This window comes from Phaseolus vulgaris, chromosome 7, assembly GCF_051622355.1.
Source record: "Phaseolus vulgaris cultivar YP4 chromosome 7, ASM5162235v1, whole genome shotgun sequence".
Classification (NCBI taxonomy): Eukaryota; Viridiplantae; Streptophyta; class Magnoliopsida; order Fabales; family Fabaceae; genus Phaseolus; species Phaseolus vulgaris.
In genome coordinates, this window is record NC_143504.1 from 55,405,383 (window position 1) to 55,426,944 (window position 21,562).

Genomic DNA, 21,562 nt, shown 5'->3' on the forward strand with positions numbered 1-21,562 from the left:
TAAATGGACTAAATATAACATTTAGCCATAAAATAAAATATATTAAATTAAAGTAATTTTTTGTTAAATATATTTCTTTCCACAAAATTGATTTTTCTATTTTTTTTATTTTTTTTATCAGCATTGATTTTTCTACTTACTTCAAACTTTAAAGCAAAACATTCAATACTAATAAAACTGTTAAAAAAAATTAGGTGAGAAGACAAATTTTCAATTACTACACGAAAATCATGAAATAAAAATCAATTTTTGACAAAAAATAATTAGTTGCTATAGTGATTAAATTAGAGACCAACCATTTTAGACACTAAAAAAAATTGGGTTCTAAATTAATTTCTATTATTGTTAAATGGTTTCTAAATTAGTATCTAATTAGCCACCAAGGTTTTTGCTACCAAATTTAGAAACTAAATAATTGGTAGTTAAAATCTTGGTAGATAATTAAATACCAATTTAGAAACTATTTAACAATAATAGAAATTAATTTATAAAATAATTTTTTTTAATTTCTAAAATAATATTTAATTTAGACATTACCATAGCTAATTATTTTTTGTTTCTATTTCATGTTTGTCTTGTAGTGAATAGAAACTAAAATATTAAATTTTTTTTTAAGTAAAAAAAAAAACTTACAATAATTCATTTTATTAAAAGTATTCCTTAGATCTAAAGTTTGAACTCTATAAAAAAAAAAAAACAAGAAAAAAAACACATTTAATTTTTTTCCCCTAATTTCTTAGATCTTTATCTTCCCTTGTAAGCACCAATGAAATCCATTCCATATGAGTCCCCACTATGAAGTGCTCACCACCACCCTATGATTCAAAGAAAAGCACTTGTTCTTCTTGTTTTTGTGGTTCCCCACCATTTTTTCTTCCATTTCACTTCTCTATTCAAACAAAGCAAAAAGGGACCAAAAGAATAGAACACAACTTCACCCTTTATAAAAGAACTCACACTCATCTATGCTTATAGAGGGTCACTATTTTACTTACTTTTGTTCCTTTGCATTCTCATAGGCTCTTTCTACATCATTATTTTATTCATTTATACTTTTCCACTTACCCTATAATAATTGTGCTCCTCTTCTCATTTATGCATCGTAAAATAACACTCCTACTTTTTAGATTATTGTGAACGTTTTTAATATGAAGAAAAACTCTGAGTCTTTTATGGAGTTAGAAAAAAGGTTTATTTGTTATATTTAGTTTCTTATGTTTTCGAAAAAACCATATCAATTATTCGTTTAAGTTTTACATTGTAAAAAGAAGAAGAAAGAAGTCTACCTTTAATTTTGATCATTGTAAAAAAAAATATTTGTTTTTCTTTAAATTAAAGTTAACTTGCATATAACTTTAAAATAAATTTAGGAAAACTATACATATTTGTATTATTAAAAAACATTTGTGTATGGCTAATTTTAACTCACAATAGTTTTTTTTTTCTGTTTTAAAAGAATGTGTAGATAAGTTTCTTGGGTACTAATTTTACTTTTAGCATTAAACTCTTTGGTTTTTTTTTAGGTGACATTATTCTATTACTCAAAGAGTCTTCCATGTGTGAGTTGTCACGTAGAGTATAAGTTCCTCCTCTTCAATATCCAAATTTCTTAGATTACAAGGAATCCAAGGTAAAAAAAAAAGAGTAGTTTAGTGACATTGTTTAAATATTTGAATGTAGGTGTTGAATTATGATTTTTGCATGTTGAGTTTTGATAATAAATTTAAGGATGTTAAATTATTATTAATGAATTAGAACTTGCATAGAAATAATAGTAATATTGTGTTAGATGCTTAGAGTATGTTATTTAAACTAAATGATAACAAATATTTAGTGTAGACATTTATAACTTTATTAGTGATTCCAAATTTTTTATTTTTTATTTTGCTTCCCCTTTTCCTGTCTTTTGTTAATAAAATGGGTTTGTTTTGCATAAATGATTTAATTTTGTATTTCAATATGATAAGACATTTTTGTACTCTTTGAAGGATAACTTTTGCTATATATGTTATTTTTAGTTCTTTTTTTTTTTGTGTTGGATTTTTCACATTTGGGACTTCGAACTGAATATATGATTTGTTGTCCTTAGAATTTCTTGCTATTTTATATTTACAAAGTTGAGTTAAATTTGTTGTACTTTTTCATACAAAAATATGATGAAACATTTGTAATTGGATTCATAATTATAAGTTTAATCAATCTCCATCTAATTATCTCAAATCAAATATTTTAAATGGATCAATGAGACTCTCATGACCCATAAAATAACTAAATAAACAATATTTGTAATTTACTAAATTGTGCTTTCTCTTGTATTATTTTATGTTTGGGGTTGTCATTTTTTTTCTATTTTCTATCTTCTTCGTACTATCACACCATGTACTATTCATGGTATGAGTTTCACCTGGTGTCATATTAATCAATTTAAAATATATTTAACCACTGATAATTGATCATTTAATTGTAGTAAAAAATATTTTTTTTAAAATTTAATCTCATTCATAATTATATTGGGTTTAGTTTTGTTTTAGTTTCATTTAATTGTGTTCTTAATTATTTTTTAAACAAATCCCATTTTTCTTATGTTTTAAAATGTTTGATGCATGATATGTGTTTGATAAATTGCTAATAGTTAATTAACTCTATGAACTTGAATTTAGGGTTGAACAAAATTTAACTACATTTTGTTTTTAGTTGGAAACAAACTTATAGTTTTGATGCCTAATGTACTTTGATCATATGGGTGGAATTTTTTAATACTTTTATTTAGATAAAAAAAATGTATTTAACATAACCTTTGCATATTCAAAATGATGAGATTTTATATTTGAACAATTTTCTACAAGTTTACCTCATGATGTATTGTTTTACAATTAATAACCATATATTGACATGTGCTTTTATAATAATAAAGACTTGAAACAATCAGAAAAATAAAAGATTTCTAACAATGACTAATTAATATATTTTGAGTTAAATAACAAATGAGGACTGATTTTTCACGAGACAACGAAATATAGTTAAGAAAATATATATTCATGTATTTGAAATTTAAGAGCATTTTAAAATTAGAAATAAATACAATCATAATCTTATTAGACACACTATTTATTCTTAAATACTTTTTAATCAGAAATTTATATTCACACGTTCTTATTACTGAGATATTTTAGTTTTGTGTAAATTTTGTCTTCTTCAATAATAATAGATACATGAGATATTTTTGAAGACAATAAATTGAAATAATCAATTTCAGGATTTTCCTTTTGAAAAGGTTATGCCACCATAATATTTAAATATTGGTAAAAAAATCATATCGAAACTTATATTGGGAAGATTTTGAAACTGTGCTTCATGAAGTAAAGGAAAAATATTATCTTGGTAGGAATATAAAAATAACGTATATATGCATCACAACATAGAAATACATTTAAATCTTAATCATTTTAAAAAATATATTTTTTCAAAAAATTCATTATAAAAACTAATTTAATTGTAAAATTGACTAAATTAAAGAGAAAAATAATTTTTGGTTTCTAAATTAGTTTATAAATTTATATATAATTAACTATAAAAATTTTAACTACCAATTATTTAAATTCAAAATTTGGTAAAAAAATTAAATTATGTTCTTATTAGAAAATATTTAAAAATAGATGTATATGTATCTAATAATCGAGTTAATCTAAATTTTGATACAATAATAAATTATCTTGATGTTTAATATTTTGATAAAAACAAAAAATAAGAAACAGATTAATCAAAATATTGAACACTAAACTAGCAGGTAAACCAAATTATTCTCATAAAAAAAACAACTTTTTCACTCCCTTTATCAAATTTCACCAATTTTATTTTCCACCCACCATTAACAACCTACCATCCTACATTTTCTTTTTCATAGGACTTGCTAAATTCATTAAAACTAACAAATTTATTGGATTTCACCTTTATTAAAAAGACCATTTTCCCTAAATTAAAAATAAGACCCTCCAGATTATATATATAAAATATTGTTTGATTTTAATATAACTGGATCAATCCTACACCTATCATATTCATTTAAAAGACAATAACATATAAAATATTTAATTAAAATATAAAATAATGCCATTTGGTACCAAAATCAACTATTCACTAATACATAATAGATTATGGCAATTATATAGCCTTTTCCTTTTCAGCCCTCATTTTCTCACCTATTCAGTTAATAATAGATACCTAAATTTAAACCTTTACACACAGGGGTAAAAAGGTAAATTACCTAATTCTAACCTACAATTCCATTTTTTTTCTCTTTCTTGGGGCTCACCTTGTGCTCTACTTTCTCTTTCTTTCATCACTTTTTCATGCAAAAGATAACAACATTTCACCTCCTATTCTATATTACTTTATCCAAAGATGCTGAAAAATATTTAATTTCTTCATAACATATATTTATTAAAAGAAGTAAAATATGATAAATTTTAGATACTAAAAAGCTCTCCATCATGTTTAGAGTTTATAATGATATTAAATATTTTTATTTAATATTTAATTAATTTATGTTCCCTCAATTATCATGAAATAGAATAAAAAACAATAAAATAGTAAGTTTAGTGACTATTTTCCTAAAAAAGTTAAACTATTTATTACATTATTGATTTTATATAAAAACCTCAAAAAATAACAACTATTTAGGAATAAAATACTATTTTAATGAAAATTTAACATTAAAGGGAGTAGTGACACACTCTTGATATTATTGTAATAAAGCATTTTCCTTTAAAAATGGTAAAGAAAATAAAAAGGGTGAAAAAGAAGAGAAGAGAAGAGAAGAGAAGAATCTATGAAAATGAGAAAATGAAAAGCCAAAGGTTTGTTTTTTGTCACACAGTAACACTCTTCTCTTATCTTTCACCAATGTTTTCATCACCACTCTTGCTCTCTCTCACCCTCTTCCTCTCCCTCCCTCTCCTCCTCTTCCTCTCCCCTAACCTCCTCCTCTCGCCGCCCGACGCCGACGACCTCGCCCTGTTCCGCCGCGCCGCCGCCCCACACACCACCTCCCACCTCTCCTCCACCCCCAAAGTAGCCTTCCTCTTCCTCACCAACACCAACCTCACCTTCTTCCCTCTCTGGGAAAGCTTCTTCTCCCCCTCCCACACCCACCTCTTCAACATCTATATCCACGCCCACCCCCCAATCCTCCCCCCCGGCGGCCCCTTCCCCCGCTCCCGCTTCATCCCTTCAAAACCCACCTCCCGGGCCTCCCCCTCTCTCATCGCCGCCGCCCGCCGCCTCATCGCCGCCGCACTCCTCCACGACCCCCTCAACCTCTACTTCGTTCTCCTCTCCCAGCACTGCATCCCCCTCCACTCCCTCCCCTTCGTCCACAACTACCTCTTCAAAAACCCCACCTTTCCCCACCGCAGCTTCATCGAGATCCTCTCCGAGGACCCCAACCTCCACGCGCGCTACCTCGCGCGTCCCCCCATGCTCCCCGAAGTGCCCTTCTCCTCCTTCCGCGTCGGCTCCCAGTTCTTCACCCTCACCCGCCGGCACGCGCGCTTGGTCGTGCGTGACCTCCGCCTCTGGAACAAGTTCCGCCTCCCCTGCCTCACCCCAGAACCCTGCTACCCCGAAGAACACTACTTCCCCACGCTCCTTTCCATGGAGGATCCAAATGGCTCTACCGGGTTCACCCTCACCCGGGTCAACTGGACCGGCTCCTGGGACGGTCACCCCCATACCTACACTGCGCCGGAAATCTCGCCGGAGCTTATTCACCGCCTGAGACGCTCCAACTCCAGCTATGTTTACCTCTTCGCGAGGAAGTTTGCGCCGGAGTGCCTCCAACCGCTGATGGATATGGCCGATGACGTCATTTTCCGGGATTGAAGTGAGGTGGTAAGTGAGTGCGCGCTTTCTGGTTTCTGCTTCTACACACTCTGTGGTGACGTCACTGCTTTTTCTAGAAAAAAAAAAATCTCATTTTGTAGAATAAAAGATAAAGGGTAATACATAGTCACCCTTTTTTGGTGTCCAGAAAAACAAAATTATAATGTATGGAGAAGAAAAGTATAAAATGAATTTTATAACCCAATTATACTTACAGTATATAACTCAATATAGTAAAAGGAAATTATAATGTATACTCTTGTAGAACTATTTTATGAAATTCATATTTTAAAATAGAAAAGATTTTTAATTTATTTAGAAGATTTATGCAGAAAAAGTAAAGAATATTGGACAGTGTTTGTGGTGGTGATGTCGCTTTCGAACTTTAGGGGCTTTGGTTTTCGGTGTTTTATACTTTTGACATTTTTGTGAGAGGGAAAGGTAGGGGTCATCTACCTACTAGTAGGATGAACTGTGAAATGTTAATTAGGATATTGAAATTCACGCCACTAATCTATTTGGTCCACAGTGGTGAGAAACTTTATTTAGTTGGAATAGGGTAGCTGTAACCATTGAGAATTATTGGTTTTAATATTAATTGGCCTAGAAAGCTTTAGGTTTTTAATGTAAAATTAGTTTACTTTGTTTACAAGGTATAGCAGCTTACTTAGCTCTTGAAGGAGTTAATCTTTATCAAAGTTGAAATATGTTAGAGCCAAAACCATTTTAGTTTTATGGTGCTTTCATGGTTGTGCTTATGAACTTACTTTGGAGTGATTCAGAATGTTGCATATTGTAGTTTGATAGGGTAGCAAGTCATGTCAATAATATTGTTACTTGAATTGAGTTGTGATTAAAGAAGTGTTTTTGTTGTTGTGATTGAGGTATTGGATCAGTGATGGAGTAGGTATGAATGAGCATTTTTTATGGCCAAGTAATAATCTAACCCTTATAAGAGAAAAAAGACACTTAGGAGACTTCAACATCAGCAGATATCTGATTAGGAAGATGATCATTTAAAACTCACCTAAAAGTTTTCACATGTTCAACACCTGTATGTTGCATCTGGATATGGTCTGTGATTTGGTCCTTCTCCTCATAATGTAAGGTTTCTTTCAGTTTGTTTGAACATGAACAAAGTTGTGTGATGGTAACATAGGTCTTATCATGATATGATAAATAAGAACCTCACATAAACATTTTATAGTATCATACAAGTCACTTTCTCCCTAGTTATTCCTGCCTCACATCATTACTAGATCTTAGTACAGCTATGCACAAATCTGAGTGATGAACCAGATTTGTGGACCATACTCTCTTAGTTTTATTTACATGATAAAGATCAATTCTTAATCTAAAAAAATACATAGAACGAATTTGAGTTATGTTCTATGTTCACTAAGTTCACAAAAGAAACACATGCATCTATGTTCTCTGCAATACAATCTATAGGAACCCTTAGAATGTATCTTTATTGACATTTTGGCTTCACTTATTACCTCTATAATATCTTCTAATGAGTTGAAAGTCATCTTAGCAATTCATGAGTTATCCAATTGTAATCTTTGAAGGGTCCTACATACAGTTACAGGATATGGCCAAATCTTTGGATAGATCACTAGCAACTTGCAGCATCTAAAAAGAGCATATTTTCTGTCTTGGTCATATTCACTTGTATACTAGTAATACTGTCAAATGGTTGAAATTCTGTACTGCGGTCACGTGCTTGAGAATGTGAACTTCATGGCAGTGATTGATATAATATACATCTGTGCATATACCTTAAATACTGGATCTAACCACAGTCTTTGACCATTTCTCTCATGTGAAATTGTGTTTTATATTGATTTTCAGGGCATCTTTGGAAAAAGAGAGGGTTGTGTTGATGTTGAATGCAAATGTGTGTACAGAAGATGATTTCTTTAATTGTAAAGGTTGTTTGTGAACAGAGCAGGGGCATAGAAAGGCAAAATGGTTTCCAAAGGAGGCCACATGGTAGAACGTTGAGAACTATATTATTAAAAGTCTTAATGCAAAGTTTTAACAATTGTGCTGTGCTTTTCAAATTTCTGAGTGCAACACAGATAACAGACAATTGTGATTTTTTTCAGTTTTTTCTTTCTTTTTTTTTTTGTCTCTCCAGTGGGATTTTATAAATATATACAAAAATATTCAAAATTTATATTTATAAATATTTTTTATTAATTTTTTAAAAAAAAATCTCTTATTCAAACTGGTTCACATCGTGAGCCAACTCTTATATGTAGCAAACTATGAAATCAACTCGAAGTGGGCCTAAAGGCGAAATGTGGGGGTGGGACTCCTAAATTTAAGCAGAATCAATCTGATTGTACTAGAGTTATTGACTTTATAAAATAATGAGTGGAAAATTAAAATAAAAATAAATTATAAAATAAACTGTGAATTGTAGATTGTAAATTGAGTGAATTAAATAATGTAAAGTATTAAATGAAATGAATTAAAATTATGAACTCTTCAGAGTAAATATAATATAAACAAAAGATATAGGGAACGGATAAAGTTTTAAATTTAAGTTTAGGTAAATCGATTATTTATTTTAAAAATTACAGTGTAATAGATAAAATAATTAATATTTAATAACGGTGTGGTGTCGTCTGGTGGAAAATAAGATTGGTGAAATTGGAAAAAGAAGTGAAAAGGTGAGTTTTTGATGAAGAGGACAAATGTGCATGAAAAGATGTTTTTGAGGATGGGACAGAAGAAGAAAGTGGGATTTTATTTTCTGTGGAAAGAATAAAAAGGGTTACATAATTTTATTGTATGCTTTATGATGCCAGTTAAACTGTGGTTAAATTTTGTACTCTTTTTTAGTTTACTTTACTTTGTGGTTAAACTTGAATCTTGATCGTCACGTATTCAGCTTCTATATATTTTGCATTATCTTTTGGATAAATAATATCTGCAAGGGTTTTGCAAACACAGTGAGTCTTACGAGTTCTAACTCTTTTCAAAAAAAAATCTTTAAATTAGTGTAAAACTGAGTTATTCGATCTCTTGTTGCAAGTAAGAAAATCTAAAATAATCCCTTTTAGAAATTTTCATTTTAAGTCTTTCCAAAGGACCTGTAAGTGACGCTTGACTATCTGTGTCGAGAGAGTGCGAGTTATCAAAGACAATATCATTATATTACATCTCTTTCATGCCTCATAGGTTACGCGTGACGCATGCTTCTACTCCATGAGTGGTACTTGGTTTCACTAAGTTGAGGTGAGACAAGAATCATCTCTGAATTTTCTTCGAGATGCAGATAATAAGGGGTCAAAGGATTTATTGCAGGATTTATCTTATGGGATTTGGTTGTGGAGATTCCTTGTTTCAAGAAAAGAAGGAAGAAAGAACCACAACCTAAAATTGAAAAAGAAATTAGTCGAAAGAAAAACTTTAAGAAACAAAAGAATGAGCCAAAGAAATATAGTGAAAAAGTAAGAAAGGACAATAGAAGCATAGTAGGCTTTAACCTACTCTTATACCATATTGAATATGGTAATCCATCTAAAGAAGATTTCGGTGACTAAGATTCATAAGATCAATAATGGAGCAAGAAGAAAAAAAAAATCTCTGTTTTATAAATCTGATAAAAAAAAGATGTATTTGCAGTAAACATACTCCTTCGTATCCCTTTCTATAAATAAACAAAAGCAATGGCAGAATAATAAAACAAAAACTTATAAGTTACAGCATATTAAACATAATTATTGATGAAATCTATGTAATTAAAATTGTGGGTTAAATTTACGAGAGAAAAATTTAAAGACAAATTTAAAGTATACAGTTAAATTTGTCTCAACAACAAATAAAATAATCAAATAGTTTCGAAAATTAAAGAATACCAAGTAATTTAATTCATAAAATTGTAGTGAGGAATTAAACTAGTTTTTAAAATAAATAATAATTACATCTTTGAGAACATCATAACTAGATGGGTGGTCAAAGAAGACCATCTAATTCTGGAAAGATTAGTTGAAAGTTTAGTTGGGATTGATAGTTCAGAAAAATAGGTATGGTTGTACTATGTTTGTAGGTGTTCTGATCTCATTTTATTTTATAATTATTTTTGTTTAATGATATATCTCTTAACCTTATTTATTTTTTGTTTATTTTATAACAAGTGGTGTTAGTGAGGTGCTTCTAATATCATCTTATTTTTTTTATTTAATAATAATTATCATCCTTGGATGTTTATAACCTATCATATTTCACATTATTTTTGTTAATGTGTATATATATTATCTATTTCATAATTTTAATTTAGAATTTTTATTACTATTTTTGATAAATAAGTATTATATTTATTGTTCCGATAATCTTACATCGCTAAGGAGTCGAGGTCAATAACAATTTATATACTATTTTTTCTCCAAACCCACCAATATGTCTTTTAAGGATAAAGCTATAACGGAACACCGACATCCAAAACGGACAATACCTCGGTGATCGACCCTAACGATGTTATCTCTCGAATTTTATGTCAGAATAATGTGTATGTGAGAACAAAATTTAGTTTTATTACGTAATTACTTTACATCATAATTGTTTTCATTTGTCTTATATCTTATAAATGTAATAGTAGTAAAAAAATTGGGGATTATGAATAAATATAACTCCTCATTTCTTTCTAAATTATATTTATAATTTTATTATAATAAATAATTTTATTTTGAAATATAATTTTTTATTTATTAAAATTTTAGAATAATATTTTATTTTAATTTTGATTTATATTTTTAAAATTTTGTTATATAAATTTTTTTTGAATTTTTTTTTTACAAATTTTAAATATATAAAAAATTCTATTGTACAAAAAAATAAACTACAATTTTTCCAGTCATTTCTTCTCACTTTCTCTTCTTTTCTTTCTTTTTCTTCTATCTCTATCATCCAAACAAATAAAGACATAAGTATCTATTTGAGTTATATGAATAAAATATAATTGCATAAACTAGATGTTTTAGTTATTTTTCTCAACAACATAAGAGGAATTCCTACTTTAACTTTTATATCATGATTTTAGAAGTGTCTGAAGAGTGGATTATGTTGTAAAATTAAGAGGTGTAGGTACTAACTGGATAATTGTATTATCTTTTCATAGGAGAGGAATTATCATAGAGGAATATTCATCTTTTATTAACTAATTTTTTTTATGTAAATAATGAAGAAGAAGAACATGTTGAGATAGAGAAAAGGATATAGGAGAAATAAATACAATAAATATAACAAAGTAAGATAAAAAATAAATAAAGAATAATTTTTAAGGGAAATTAACGATAAATACTCAAAAAAATTAGAAAAAGAAGTTAAGAAACACTTAATTTCGTAAACTTTTGAATTATAAAATTTCTCGATTCTCTTGTAATATTCTATAGTTCAAGAGTCACTATAAAAAAACACATGGTGGAAGACCTTTTAAAATAGGGAGAAACACATGAATAGTTTATAACTAACACATGTAATCCTTAGAACTCTTTCTAGCTTCTCTTCACGCATGCATGCACCACCTTATCCTTTGGAGTAACCTATATACTTTTTCTAACTAATTCCTTAACTAAATCATAAAATTAATGAATAAACCATTTATCTTTTTCTTAATTAAAGGAGTCGCGCATGTAACTTCTTTAGTTAAAAACTAATTAACTATCAATCATATGATTAGTTAATCTTATTTAGCTTTATGGATGTATTTAGGATTCTAAATTTTGAAGACACGTGAAAATGTCACTTCCACATCCTAGGTCGTGACATACATCATCGTCGAAGGTTTAGGGAATCTCTATTACATTTCTTTGCATGGAATATGAGTATTGTTCAATGACGTGTTTTATTTGAAAAAGCAAAGGATAATATTGTAAAACCATATTTTTATTGTGGTTTTCCCTGCAAATCAGTAGAGTGCACCAAAGAACCAAATTTTCTATTTTCTCACATTGTCACTCTTTCCCCATGAATTGTTAAATACAAACAAAAACTTCATTTATTTTTAAAGAGTACCTTAAAGTGACATACTCTCTCACTTCTTTTTTCAATCCATTTTTATTTCATTTTATAACTTGCTAATTTTCTTATATTTCCTTGAACCTAACCAAACCATTGAGTATGAATTTTTATAATTTTTATTTGAAAATTATATAGGTTAATATTTTAAAAAAACAATTAACTTGTTAATTTTTCATTATTATTTTGAACAAATAATAATTTTATTTTGTTGTTTTTTAATAGTTATATTTTAGAAAAAACTGTTTTTTTTTCAAAAGCAAAAATTTCATGCATATATTTAGCTATTATACTAATTAAACGTTCTTCTAAAATACAAGTATAAAGAGAGGAATGATAAGAAAATAGAAGATAATTTATCACTTATAAATTTATAACATATTTTTCTTTGAGAGTCTTGTTTGAATGAGTCTTTTCAATTTCATAATATTCACTAAAAATAAAACATAATAAATCAGAAGATAATATGGATTGAATCATTAATTACTATAACTAATTACGTGAATGAAAATTTAGATGGATTGGCTCAACATCAATCACTAAGACTAATTTCATTATTAATCATATTTAGATGAAAAAAATTGCCCTTAATCCCCATTCCTTTATATTATATATATATATATATTTATTTCTTAATTTTAAAACATAAAGTTTCTGTCATAAATATTTATTTTGCCCCATAAAAATTTGATGACATTGAAATGTTGAGATTATTCTTAATAGTTGGATTTGCATGGATTACCTTTAACTTTCCACATCCCCTCTTTTAACTTCTTTTGGGGATAGCACTTTCCACATCGATCTTTTCTACATATTATTAATGTAATTAATAATAATAATAATAATAATAATAATATCAATAACGACCATATTAATATTATTGTTAGTATTATTAATTATTATTAGCAGTATTGTTATTATGACTATTAATTTTTATTAATATTAATAATATTATTGCATAATACTTAAATTTAAACAAAACAATACCGTCCATGGAATGAAATTCAAGCTGAATCTCAACAATTCAACGTACAAATTTAAACATTTTCAAATTTTTGTTGAATATAGTTCAACTTCTTTTACCTTTACTTCACAAGTAATAGTAACTTTAAACTACGTGGAAAAAAAATAAAAATATCCTAAAACCTCTAAACCACCAAACTAATCAAAACACATATGAAAAATTAAACTAATTAAGATAATAACATTTTCAATTTATTGAACATACGAAAATACTTATAAAACACAAGTTGAAATTTTTTAGAATAAAGGATAAATTTACACCAAATTAAATTCTGATAAAGGTAAAATCAATTTAGATTATGTGACTTTCTAACCAGTTAGATCTTATTGAAAAAACAACTACAAACAACTTTAAAATCTAAATATAGAAAAAATTGTTTTTTAGAGATGATAATTATTCTATAAATTAATAACTAAATGATTAAAACATCAATTTATACTTTTAAATATAGTTTATAATTTTGATTACTATTGTTAATGTAATTGAATGAATAAAGATGAGTCTTGTATAATTGTTTATGCGTTAATAGTCTCTTATTATTTTTTCTTTCTTTCTTTTGTTATGGATGTTCTTTAGTGGTGAATCTGAAAAAGATACTCCGACACTATTATAACTGTTATTATTGTCAACAGATCTGAGACTGACTCGTCCGATACCAATTAGTAGAGTAAAATTATTACAAAAATAGTAAATTTATTATAATTCATAACATAAAGTTTTACAATAAGCATATAAATTATATTCATTGCCGTACTGAGTTTTAACTTATTTTAAAAATCTTACCTTTAAAATCTGCACGTCCTTATCCCATCCTAGTAACATCACGACACATCCATGATTTTCAAATTAGGTTTCTTGCCACGTAACAATTTCACAGAAAAAGGAGAAAATTCTAACACATTTTTCAAGTACACTTTTTTTATTATTAATTAAATTTTAAAAAATTAAAAAAACGTTAGTCTCTAATTTCACTTTTGTATCTCTTAATTATATAATTTTTAACCAATTATAATTAACGGAAGAAATCGAATCCCGTTAAAGTTAAGACCAAATTGTTGATAGAAAAAAATTGAAAATTTTGGAATTTGTTTGGACGATGATGTAACGCGCACACAGAGTTACGGTGAAACAGGCAAAGATGGTCGTGTCCTCACGCGAAACACGCGCGAGTATAAATAAAGTGAAACTCGAAAGCGTAAAATCACTCACTCTTTCACTTAACTAAACAGTGTTTATTCCGAAAAGATGGCGCAGGAAGTTGTGGAGGGGTTCAAGTTTGAGCAGAGGCACGGGAAAGAGCGCGTCAGAGTTGCGCGCGTGTGGAGGACGCCGCAGGGTCGCCACTTCGTTGTGGAGTGGCGCGTAGGTATTACTCTCTTCTCTGATTGCGTCAACTCGTATCTCCGCGATGATAACTCTGACATCGTTGCCACTGACACCATGAAAAACACGGTAATAACTACTGCCACCTTATTAGTATCGAATCGTATCTCTGATTGTTTTTTTTTTTTGGTTTTGACTGCAACTTGTACTTGTTCTGATTGATGATTTCTATTGGAAGGGCATGAGCAATCAAAGCTTTGTATTCTTTGAAAAAAGTGTTTGTATTTTCACATATTTTGTCCTATTTTGAAGAGTGTTTACGTGGAAAGATTTGTGAGAAAGAAGAAACAGAGAATCTGAATCTGTTTGCATCTTGTTCTGCAAGTGATATCAGGCATTTGGGTCTGTGGAGTTTAGAGTTTTGATTCGTTGTGCTCTTCAGGGGCTGATATTATAGCCAGTTAATTGATTTCTGGTTGTGAATTTTTTAACCCCTTTGATCTGAGTGTGTACTCCTTGCTTGAGATTTATTTTGAGTGGTTTACTCATTTAGTTGAATTTGAATATGAGGGGTTTCTTGTGATTTTTGGGAACTAATTGCCTTATAGTTAAACATGTTTTACTGCAAATGATGTCGTGTGATCCATATAGGCGAACTCACCTAGTGAGATAATGATTTGTTGTTGTTGTTGTTGATGATGATAGTCACTTGGCTAAGGATAACCATACTGTGAAAATTCTTTTTGTTTAGATATCAAAGGATGTAGTGTATAGTGAGTGTACCATTCAAGGGGAAACATCTGTAATAGTAACATGTTATTGCTGTTGTGCCAGATACATAGTAATAGGAATTAGGTTGAACTTTTCAAGGTTAGAGCATATACATGAATGTCAATGTTATTTTCTTGTTCTGGTACATGTTTCTCGAATGTTAGATTTATACAGAACAGGAATATGTTTGTCTGATCTTCAGTTCTCTAAGTTTTTAGTTTTTATCCAATGTTCAATTAAGGTGTATGCAAAAGCAAAGGAATGCTCGGATATACTTTCTGTCGAGGACTTTGCTATTCTACTTGCCAAGCACTTTGTATCATTTTACAAGAAGGTTGGTGGCTGAAAATCTATTATCAGTATCTGTACTTTATGCTCCCAATTTTTTTTTTGTTCTTCCTTAATCCTGTAGTTTTTTTAATCGTTTTTAGGTAAACATTTTGTTCTGAACCATCTCTTATCTGAAATTATTGTCATCCTTCATATTCTTTTAATGTCATTATGTAAGTATTTGGTTCAACTTATTTTTGGAAATATTGAGAAAAACAAATGGCAAAGTGGGTCGGGCCCGAAGGCCTACCAACCCGTCATTATTTAGGTGGGACGGGTCAATCTTTTGAACCCGTTGACCCGTACTAGCCCAGTTCACCTAACCCGTAGGACTAGAATTTTTGACACTTTTAAAGAGGATTCTTGAGCTTCTGGAATCAAAATTGGTGATGGTTAATGTTTTATATAGAACTTTACTTACATGAATTTTTGTATACATCATTTGATTAATTGAAGTATTGTTAATATTTACTTTATTTTGTTAGACATTAAACCTTATCTGATTGGAATATTAAAATTTGATTCAATTTTATTGCTTTTCTTTATATTTTGTTGTTTTGATATCAATAACTACAACCAAATAAATAGGTCTAAAACAAAAAATTACAAAAAAAAAAAGTGGCCCGCCAACCCACCCTATGATAGGATGAATTACCAACTTTAGCCCGTATAACTTCGGCGGGTCAGCCCGGCTCAGTCCACTCTTGGCGTGCCAATGGCAGATCAGTTTTGCCACCCCTATGAAAAACACAAGTACCAGCTAGTACGGCTAGAATAGTTTATATAATTAGCAGTCATGTCTCACCCCCCGCACTAGTTTTGTGGGACTGAGTTGGTACTACAAACCCAAACTGTAAAAGATGATATAAGAATTTATCCTAAATCCATTATTGAGTCATCTACCATATTATTCATGCACCAAGTGCAATAGTTTTGAGTGTGAGGAAGTATATTGGGAAAGAACAATTTACATTGTTAACATGTATTGAGACTAAAAACAGAGAAACAGTTGTCTATTTTTGCTTGCTTCTGAAACGAGATTTTAAAAAATTAAGGATTATTTATCATTTTGAAACGTGGTAGAAAGAAAATTCTTACTTGCTTTTCTGTAGGTCACTGGTGCTATTGTGAATATCGTGGAAAAACCATGGGAGCGTGTCATTGTGGATGGTCAACCTCATCAACATGGTTAGTCAAACTACTATACATTTCAAAATTGTTTGTTTTAGAATGTACTCTCAGGAGAGGTTATGCCTTTGTTAGCCTTGTTCCATTCAATTTGTGTTACCCTTTGTTCTGTTCAAACTTTCACTTTGCTTCTTGAATTATGCAGTTTTTTTATTGGCACTACTGATATAGTTAATAATTTTTTTGGGTTTTTCCATTTTGTTGAAGTACTTATTGTTGAAAAAAATATTGATAAATTCTTGATTTACTGGAACAAATCTGACTTATAAACTTCAGTTTGTTTCTTTTCTGAGTCCTTGGTTTTATTTCTGTAAGGTTTCACACTTGGGTCTGAGAAGCATACAACAGAGGCAATACTACAGAAGTCTGGTTCACTACAATTGACTTCTGGTATTGAAGGATTGTCAGTGTTGAAGACAACCCAGGTAAGCTTTCTATATATAAGCATCTGCTTTGATTTTCGTGTTGTATTTCTAATTTCTGTCACAAAATGAGGTTCTTAGTACAAACAAGTGGATAACATGTTATACTAGAGAACTGGTTTTTGGAATGTGTTGCATAGTTTTTGTTACAAAGAACTGCATGCTTAGAAAAATACAAGTTGATGCTTGGTTTCCTTCTCTTTTTTGTTTTGACTTTTGAGCAGTCTGGTTTTGAGAATTTCATTAGAGACAAGTACACAGCACTTCCAGATACCCGCGAAAGGATTTTGGCAACAGAAGTAACTGCTCTGTGGAGGTAAAGTCTTGTCCCCGTATAATTTAAAATGGATCCCTTAATCTTCTAGAAACCAGTCCTGTAGGCACAAAATGAACAATTTCATTAGTATTTCTTGATATTAAGAAGTAGACTTTAAACATAATTTAAACTTATAAAACCGGATTATAAGATGAAGTTTACATCCACTTATATACCATGAAATGGATAGCCAATACACCCCCTCACACCGAAACCTGTCAACTCACGTGTATATAATGGATGGCTTGATAGTGACTATGATACCATATTAAAGTAAAAGAAAAGAAGAATATGATAAATCTCTTATCTCTAATTGATATGGGATCACTAATTCCGACGCTTTATGCGCCAAGAAATACGAAGCTGTTAGGTGAGACAATCTTTCTTATCATTCGTTAATTGTAAAATGAAAGAGTTCACACAACTTCATCATTGTAAAATGAAAGAGGTTCACACAAATTCATCCAGGTAAAGACTTTTAGCCTGAGAAGTTTTCTCATTGATCATAACACTGGTGTTCTTTTACCTGTATTTGGTTGTAGGTATTCGTACGAATCGCTATACAACCTCCCTCAGAAGCCACTATACTTCACAGACAAGTATCTGGAAGTGAAAAAAGTTCTGGCTGACACATTTTTTGGGCCACCAAACAGGGGAGTCTATAGCCCATCTGTTCAAAACACACTCTACCTTATGGCAAAGGCCACACTGAACAGGTTATTTGTCTCTCTATTGTCTCTGCATTTCACAGACACTTAAGGTGTTCCTCAAAATGCCACAAGTTTAATGCATTTGTTTCAATCATAGAGGGAATAAATAACAATACTTTTATGCTTCAGATTTCCTGACATTGCTTATGTCCATCTAAAGATGCCAAATCTTCATTTCTTACCAGTCAACATCTCAAGCAAGGATGGTCCAATTGTGAAGGTATTCATTCTTTTCCCTGAAAAATCTTGCACAAGTTGGAGATGTTCACCACACAAATTCACTATCCTTAGAGCATCCCCAATATTGAACACACTTGGAAATTTTAACTCTTTTTTTATTAGTCTTACCATGTTACATCACTTCAAAGAATTGTACCAATTGTTCACTCCAAAGATGCAATTGTTTAAAAAGTGTTGAAAGATAGAAATATAGAAGCAGCAGATATAAAACTGGGTATTAAACTACGCATAATAGTTTTTACATAGACTGATCGCAATAAATATATATAATTATTAGAAGTTTTATTCCTATATGATATACCAAGAAATCAGATTTAAAAAAAATCTAATTCTAATTAAATAAGGTTTCACAATCTATTCATCATCTTTTTATTTCATTAAAATGGGTTTTGCAGAAGTTACCTATCAATTATTTTTATGATTAAAAGACTGTTCTTATAAACACAGTTCAGTTTGAGTCAAGCTATTTTCATAAAGTGTTTGGTTCAGTTTTTTCCAAAACAGTTTTGTGTTATCGGTTTGATGTGAACCTGTTCGGTTAACCATTTTACACATATTCATGCAAGTGCATGGTTAGATTTTCCAAAGAACCATTGAACCGCTTTCATAAAGTGGTCTGTTTTGAACCAGAACTGTTTTTCAGCAAATGATCCCAGTCAGACTTTCTAAATTGATGTAGTTTTTCTTTAACTAGATTTTAAAACTGTTTGGCCGAAAGATGCTATCATGCACGGGTAGTTCAATTTGTGTCATGTACCTGTATTTGATATTTCAGATCCTTCTGTTAAAGAGTTCACATTGATTATAGACAAAAACATTTTATATTATATAAGTGAATGTAAACATCATCTTATAAACTGGTTTTGTAAGGTTAAGTTAAACAGTACATTCTTTAAGATGGTATTAGATATGATCATTTAAAGTTTATCTTAATGAGAGTTTACTGACCTTATCAAGTCGGTCGCTATTGGATCACCCATAAACATATAGTCTCATGCATGAGTTGGAGGGTCTCAACGGGAGGAGTGTTTTTTGGAGATCTTACATCGAGATAATAATATTTCATAGTATATAAGTGGTAACCTCAACTTGTAAACCGGTTCAACTTGTAAACCGGTTCAACTTGTAAACCGGTTTTATAAGGTTAAGTTAGAAATACTTTACAAATATTGATGGTTATGCAGTTTGAGGATGATGTTTATTTACCAACGGACGAGCCTCATGGCTCAATTGAAGCAAGCTTGAGCCGTGTTTGGTCAAAGCTGTAGAAACTGCAGAAGCTATGTGTGGTGCTCATCCCTTCTGGCCTCAGAGATGCTGATTTTCATTAATGCACGTGTCATCATGTAATTCTGGTTTTTGTTATCTTTATGTTTTGTTTAATGGAGAAACTAATATGCATGAATAACTTCCACGAGGGATATTCTGCAGGTTGCACCAATGCTAAGTTTTTGATGTCCAAAATTCCAATAAATTTCCTTGTGATCTTTATGGAAACTGAAATAAGTGTTATTCTTATGAAGTTGATGAAATGCTTCTTTATGATCATGCATTATTTATATATAGTAAAAAAAATTGAATCACTAGTAATATAAATTAATTATATCTTATATGATTTAAGAGTTATCATCCTATGAGATAAATGAAGTAATAATGTAAGTTCAAATAATGACATCCAATAATGGTATGCTTAATGTCACATTGAGTAAATCAAAGAAAGAACATAACGATTATATTGCATATTACTACAAAGTTTTATTTTTTATATTGAATAATAGATGGAATAGTATCTCTGAAGTTGTTTTAGTCAGTATTTTTTTTTCAAATCATTTTATTTTATATTTGGTTCGGTTGAATAATCTTTCTTTAAGCACATAGTTTGAACTTTTTAAAGATTTGAAATGAACCACTCTATGAAAACGTTTGGAAAATTAGTTTTTTTTTTTTTAACACACACACCCTTTTTTACTTAGAGACTCAATATTTTTAGTTTAGTTAACTATTACTACTTTTATATTTTTTACATTCCTATGTAAGTGATAATTTATCTATATATTTAAAATTTGTAGGTGATAGCAAATTTTTTTAGTGTAATTAATAAAATTGATTAATGGTATCAATAGGTTCTTTAGGAACACTTGTTTGTGTCTTTAGGTCTTTGTCTATTATTGATAATATGACTCCTATATTAATAGCAAAATAATTTAAAAATTTATCTTTTAAAATAAATATTATAAATTTTACAATTTAGAATGTCTTTTTAAGTATATAATGTTTTTCAATAGATTATGAATTGTGTAATTCAAAATTACAAATATTTTCTAAAGATATAATATATTTAAAATTTTGCAATCTAGAATGTTTTTTTTTAAATATTATATATTGTATAATTATTTTATTTTTTAAAATAAAAATATTTCAAGGTAATTATAGTTTAACTTTTTTATTAATTTTAAATTATTACTTACTAGACATGCATGACATCCATGTATAACCCCTCTAATCTTAACTCAATATTGATAAGACATCTAATAAATAATGCTCAATTTTGATAATTAATATAGAGTTGAGAGAGATTAAAGATGAACACTAATTAGTTCAAACAGTGAAAAAAAGCAATAAATCAAAATGTAAGAATATCATAATAATTTGACAGTGTATGAAATTGAAGTTTGGAATCGGTTTTTGACATATAATGCAAGATTATGTATTTAATATAGGGCCCTTTTTAGGGTGAAGTTTCTACGGTTTGATATAATATATAATATTAAACCTAAGAAGATAAAAAAAGACAATACAAATGTGAAGTTCACTGAAAAGTATTTTTTGTTGATTTGACTTGTTAGAAGTGGTGGAATGTCATTGTGTACAATCATAAAATAGATAAAAAAATATAATTTAAAAATTGAAAGTCTGTATTTACTAACGTGCTAAAATATTTTAAATTGATTTATTATAAATGTTATAATATTATAATTTAATCCATACTTAAAATTCGTGTGTTTATTTACAAGAATGGTAAAAATATTCGTTAGTATTGAAATGGGCATAATTTTAAAAAATTACTAAAATAAATTATAATGATAGATAATGTGAAAAAATCGTGTCAAAAATATCACTATTTTATTATATTTGAATTGTGATATGATTTTTTATAATTAGTTGTGAATTAAAGTCATGTCAAATATGATTATATTGAAATTATGCTAAATTACATTGAAGTAATGGTGAAATAACTTATCTATTTTGATAATTTTTTAAAATTTTATTTACTTAATAATTAATACACTAAAAAAAACTAAAATATTCATGTATGACTACTATTATT

General features: G+C 29.2%; 2 protein-coding genes across 2 annotated transcripts; both read left to right on the forward strand.

Moving 5' to 3' along the window:
* Positions 1 to 4,817: 4,817 nt before the first annotated feature.
* On the forward strand, positions 4,818 to 7,927 carry LOC137830400 (glycosyltransferase BC10). The gene is made up of 2 exons (XM_068637716.2): positions 4,818 to 5,889; positions 7,735 to 7,927. Exon 1 carries the CDS (start codon positions 4,843 to 4,845, stop codon positions 5,878 to 5,880), a length of 1,038 nt encoding a protein of 345 aa, XP_068493817.1. The 5' UTR covers positions 4,818 to 4,842; the 3' UTR covers positions 5,881 to 5,889; positions 7,735 to 7,927.
* A 6,075-nt stretch (positions 7,928 to 14,002) lies between these two features.
* Positions 14,003 to 19,766, forward strand: LOC137830401 (uricase / urate oxidase / nodulin 35). The gene is made up of 8 exons (XM_068637718.2): positions 14,003 to 14,386; positions 15,270 to 15,362; positions 16,471 to 16,546; positions 16,862 to 16,971; positions 17,193 to 17,284; positions 17,827 to 18,000; positions 18,124 to 18,214; positions 19,419 to 19,766. The coding sequence occupies exons 1-8, from the start codon at positions 14,180 to 14,182 to the stop codon at positions 19,500 to 19,502; spliced, it is 927 nt and encodes a 308-aa protein (XP_068493819.1). The 5' UTR covers positions 14,003 to 14,179; the 3' UTR covers positions 19,503 to 19,766.
* The last annotated feature ends 1,796 nt before the right edge of the window (positions 19,767 to 21,562 follow it).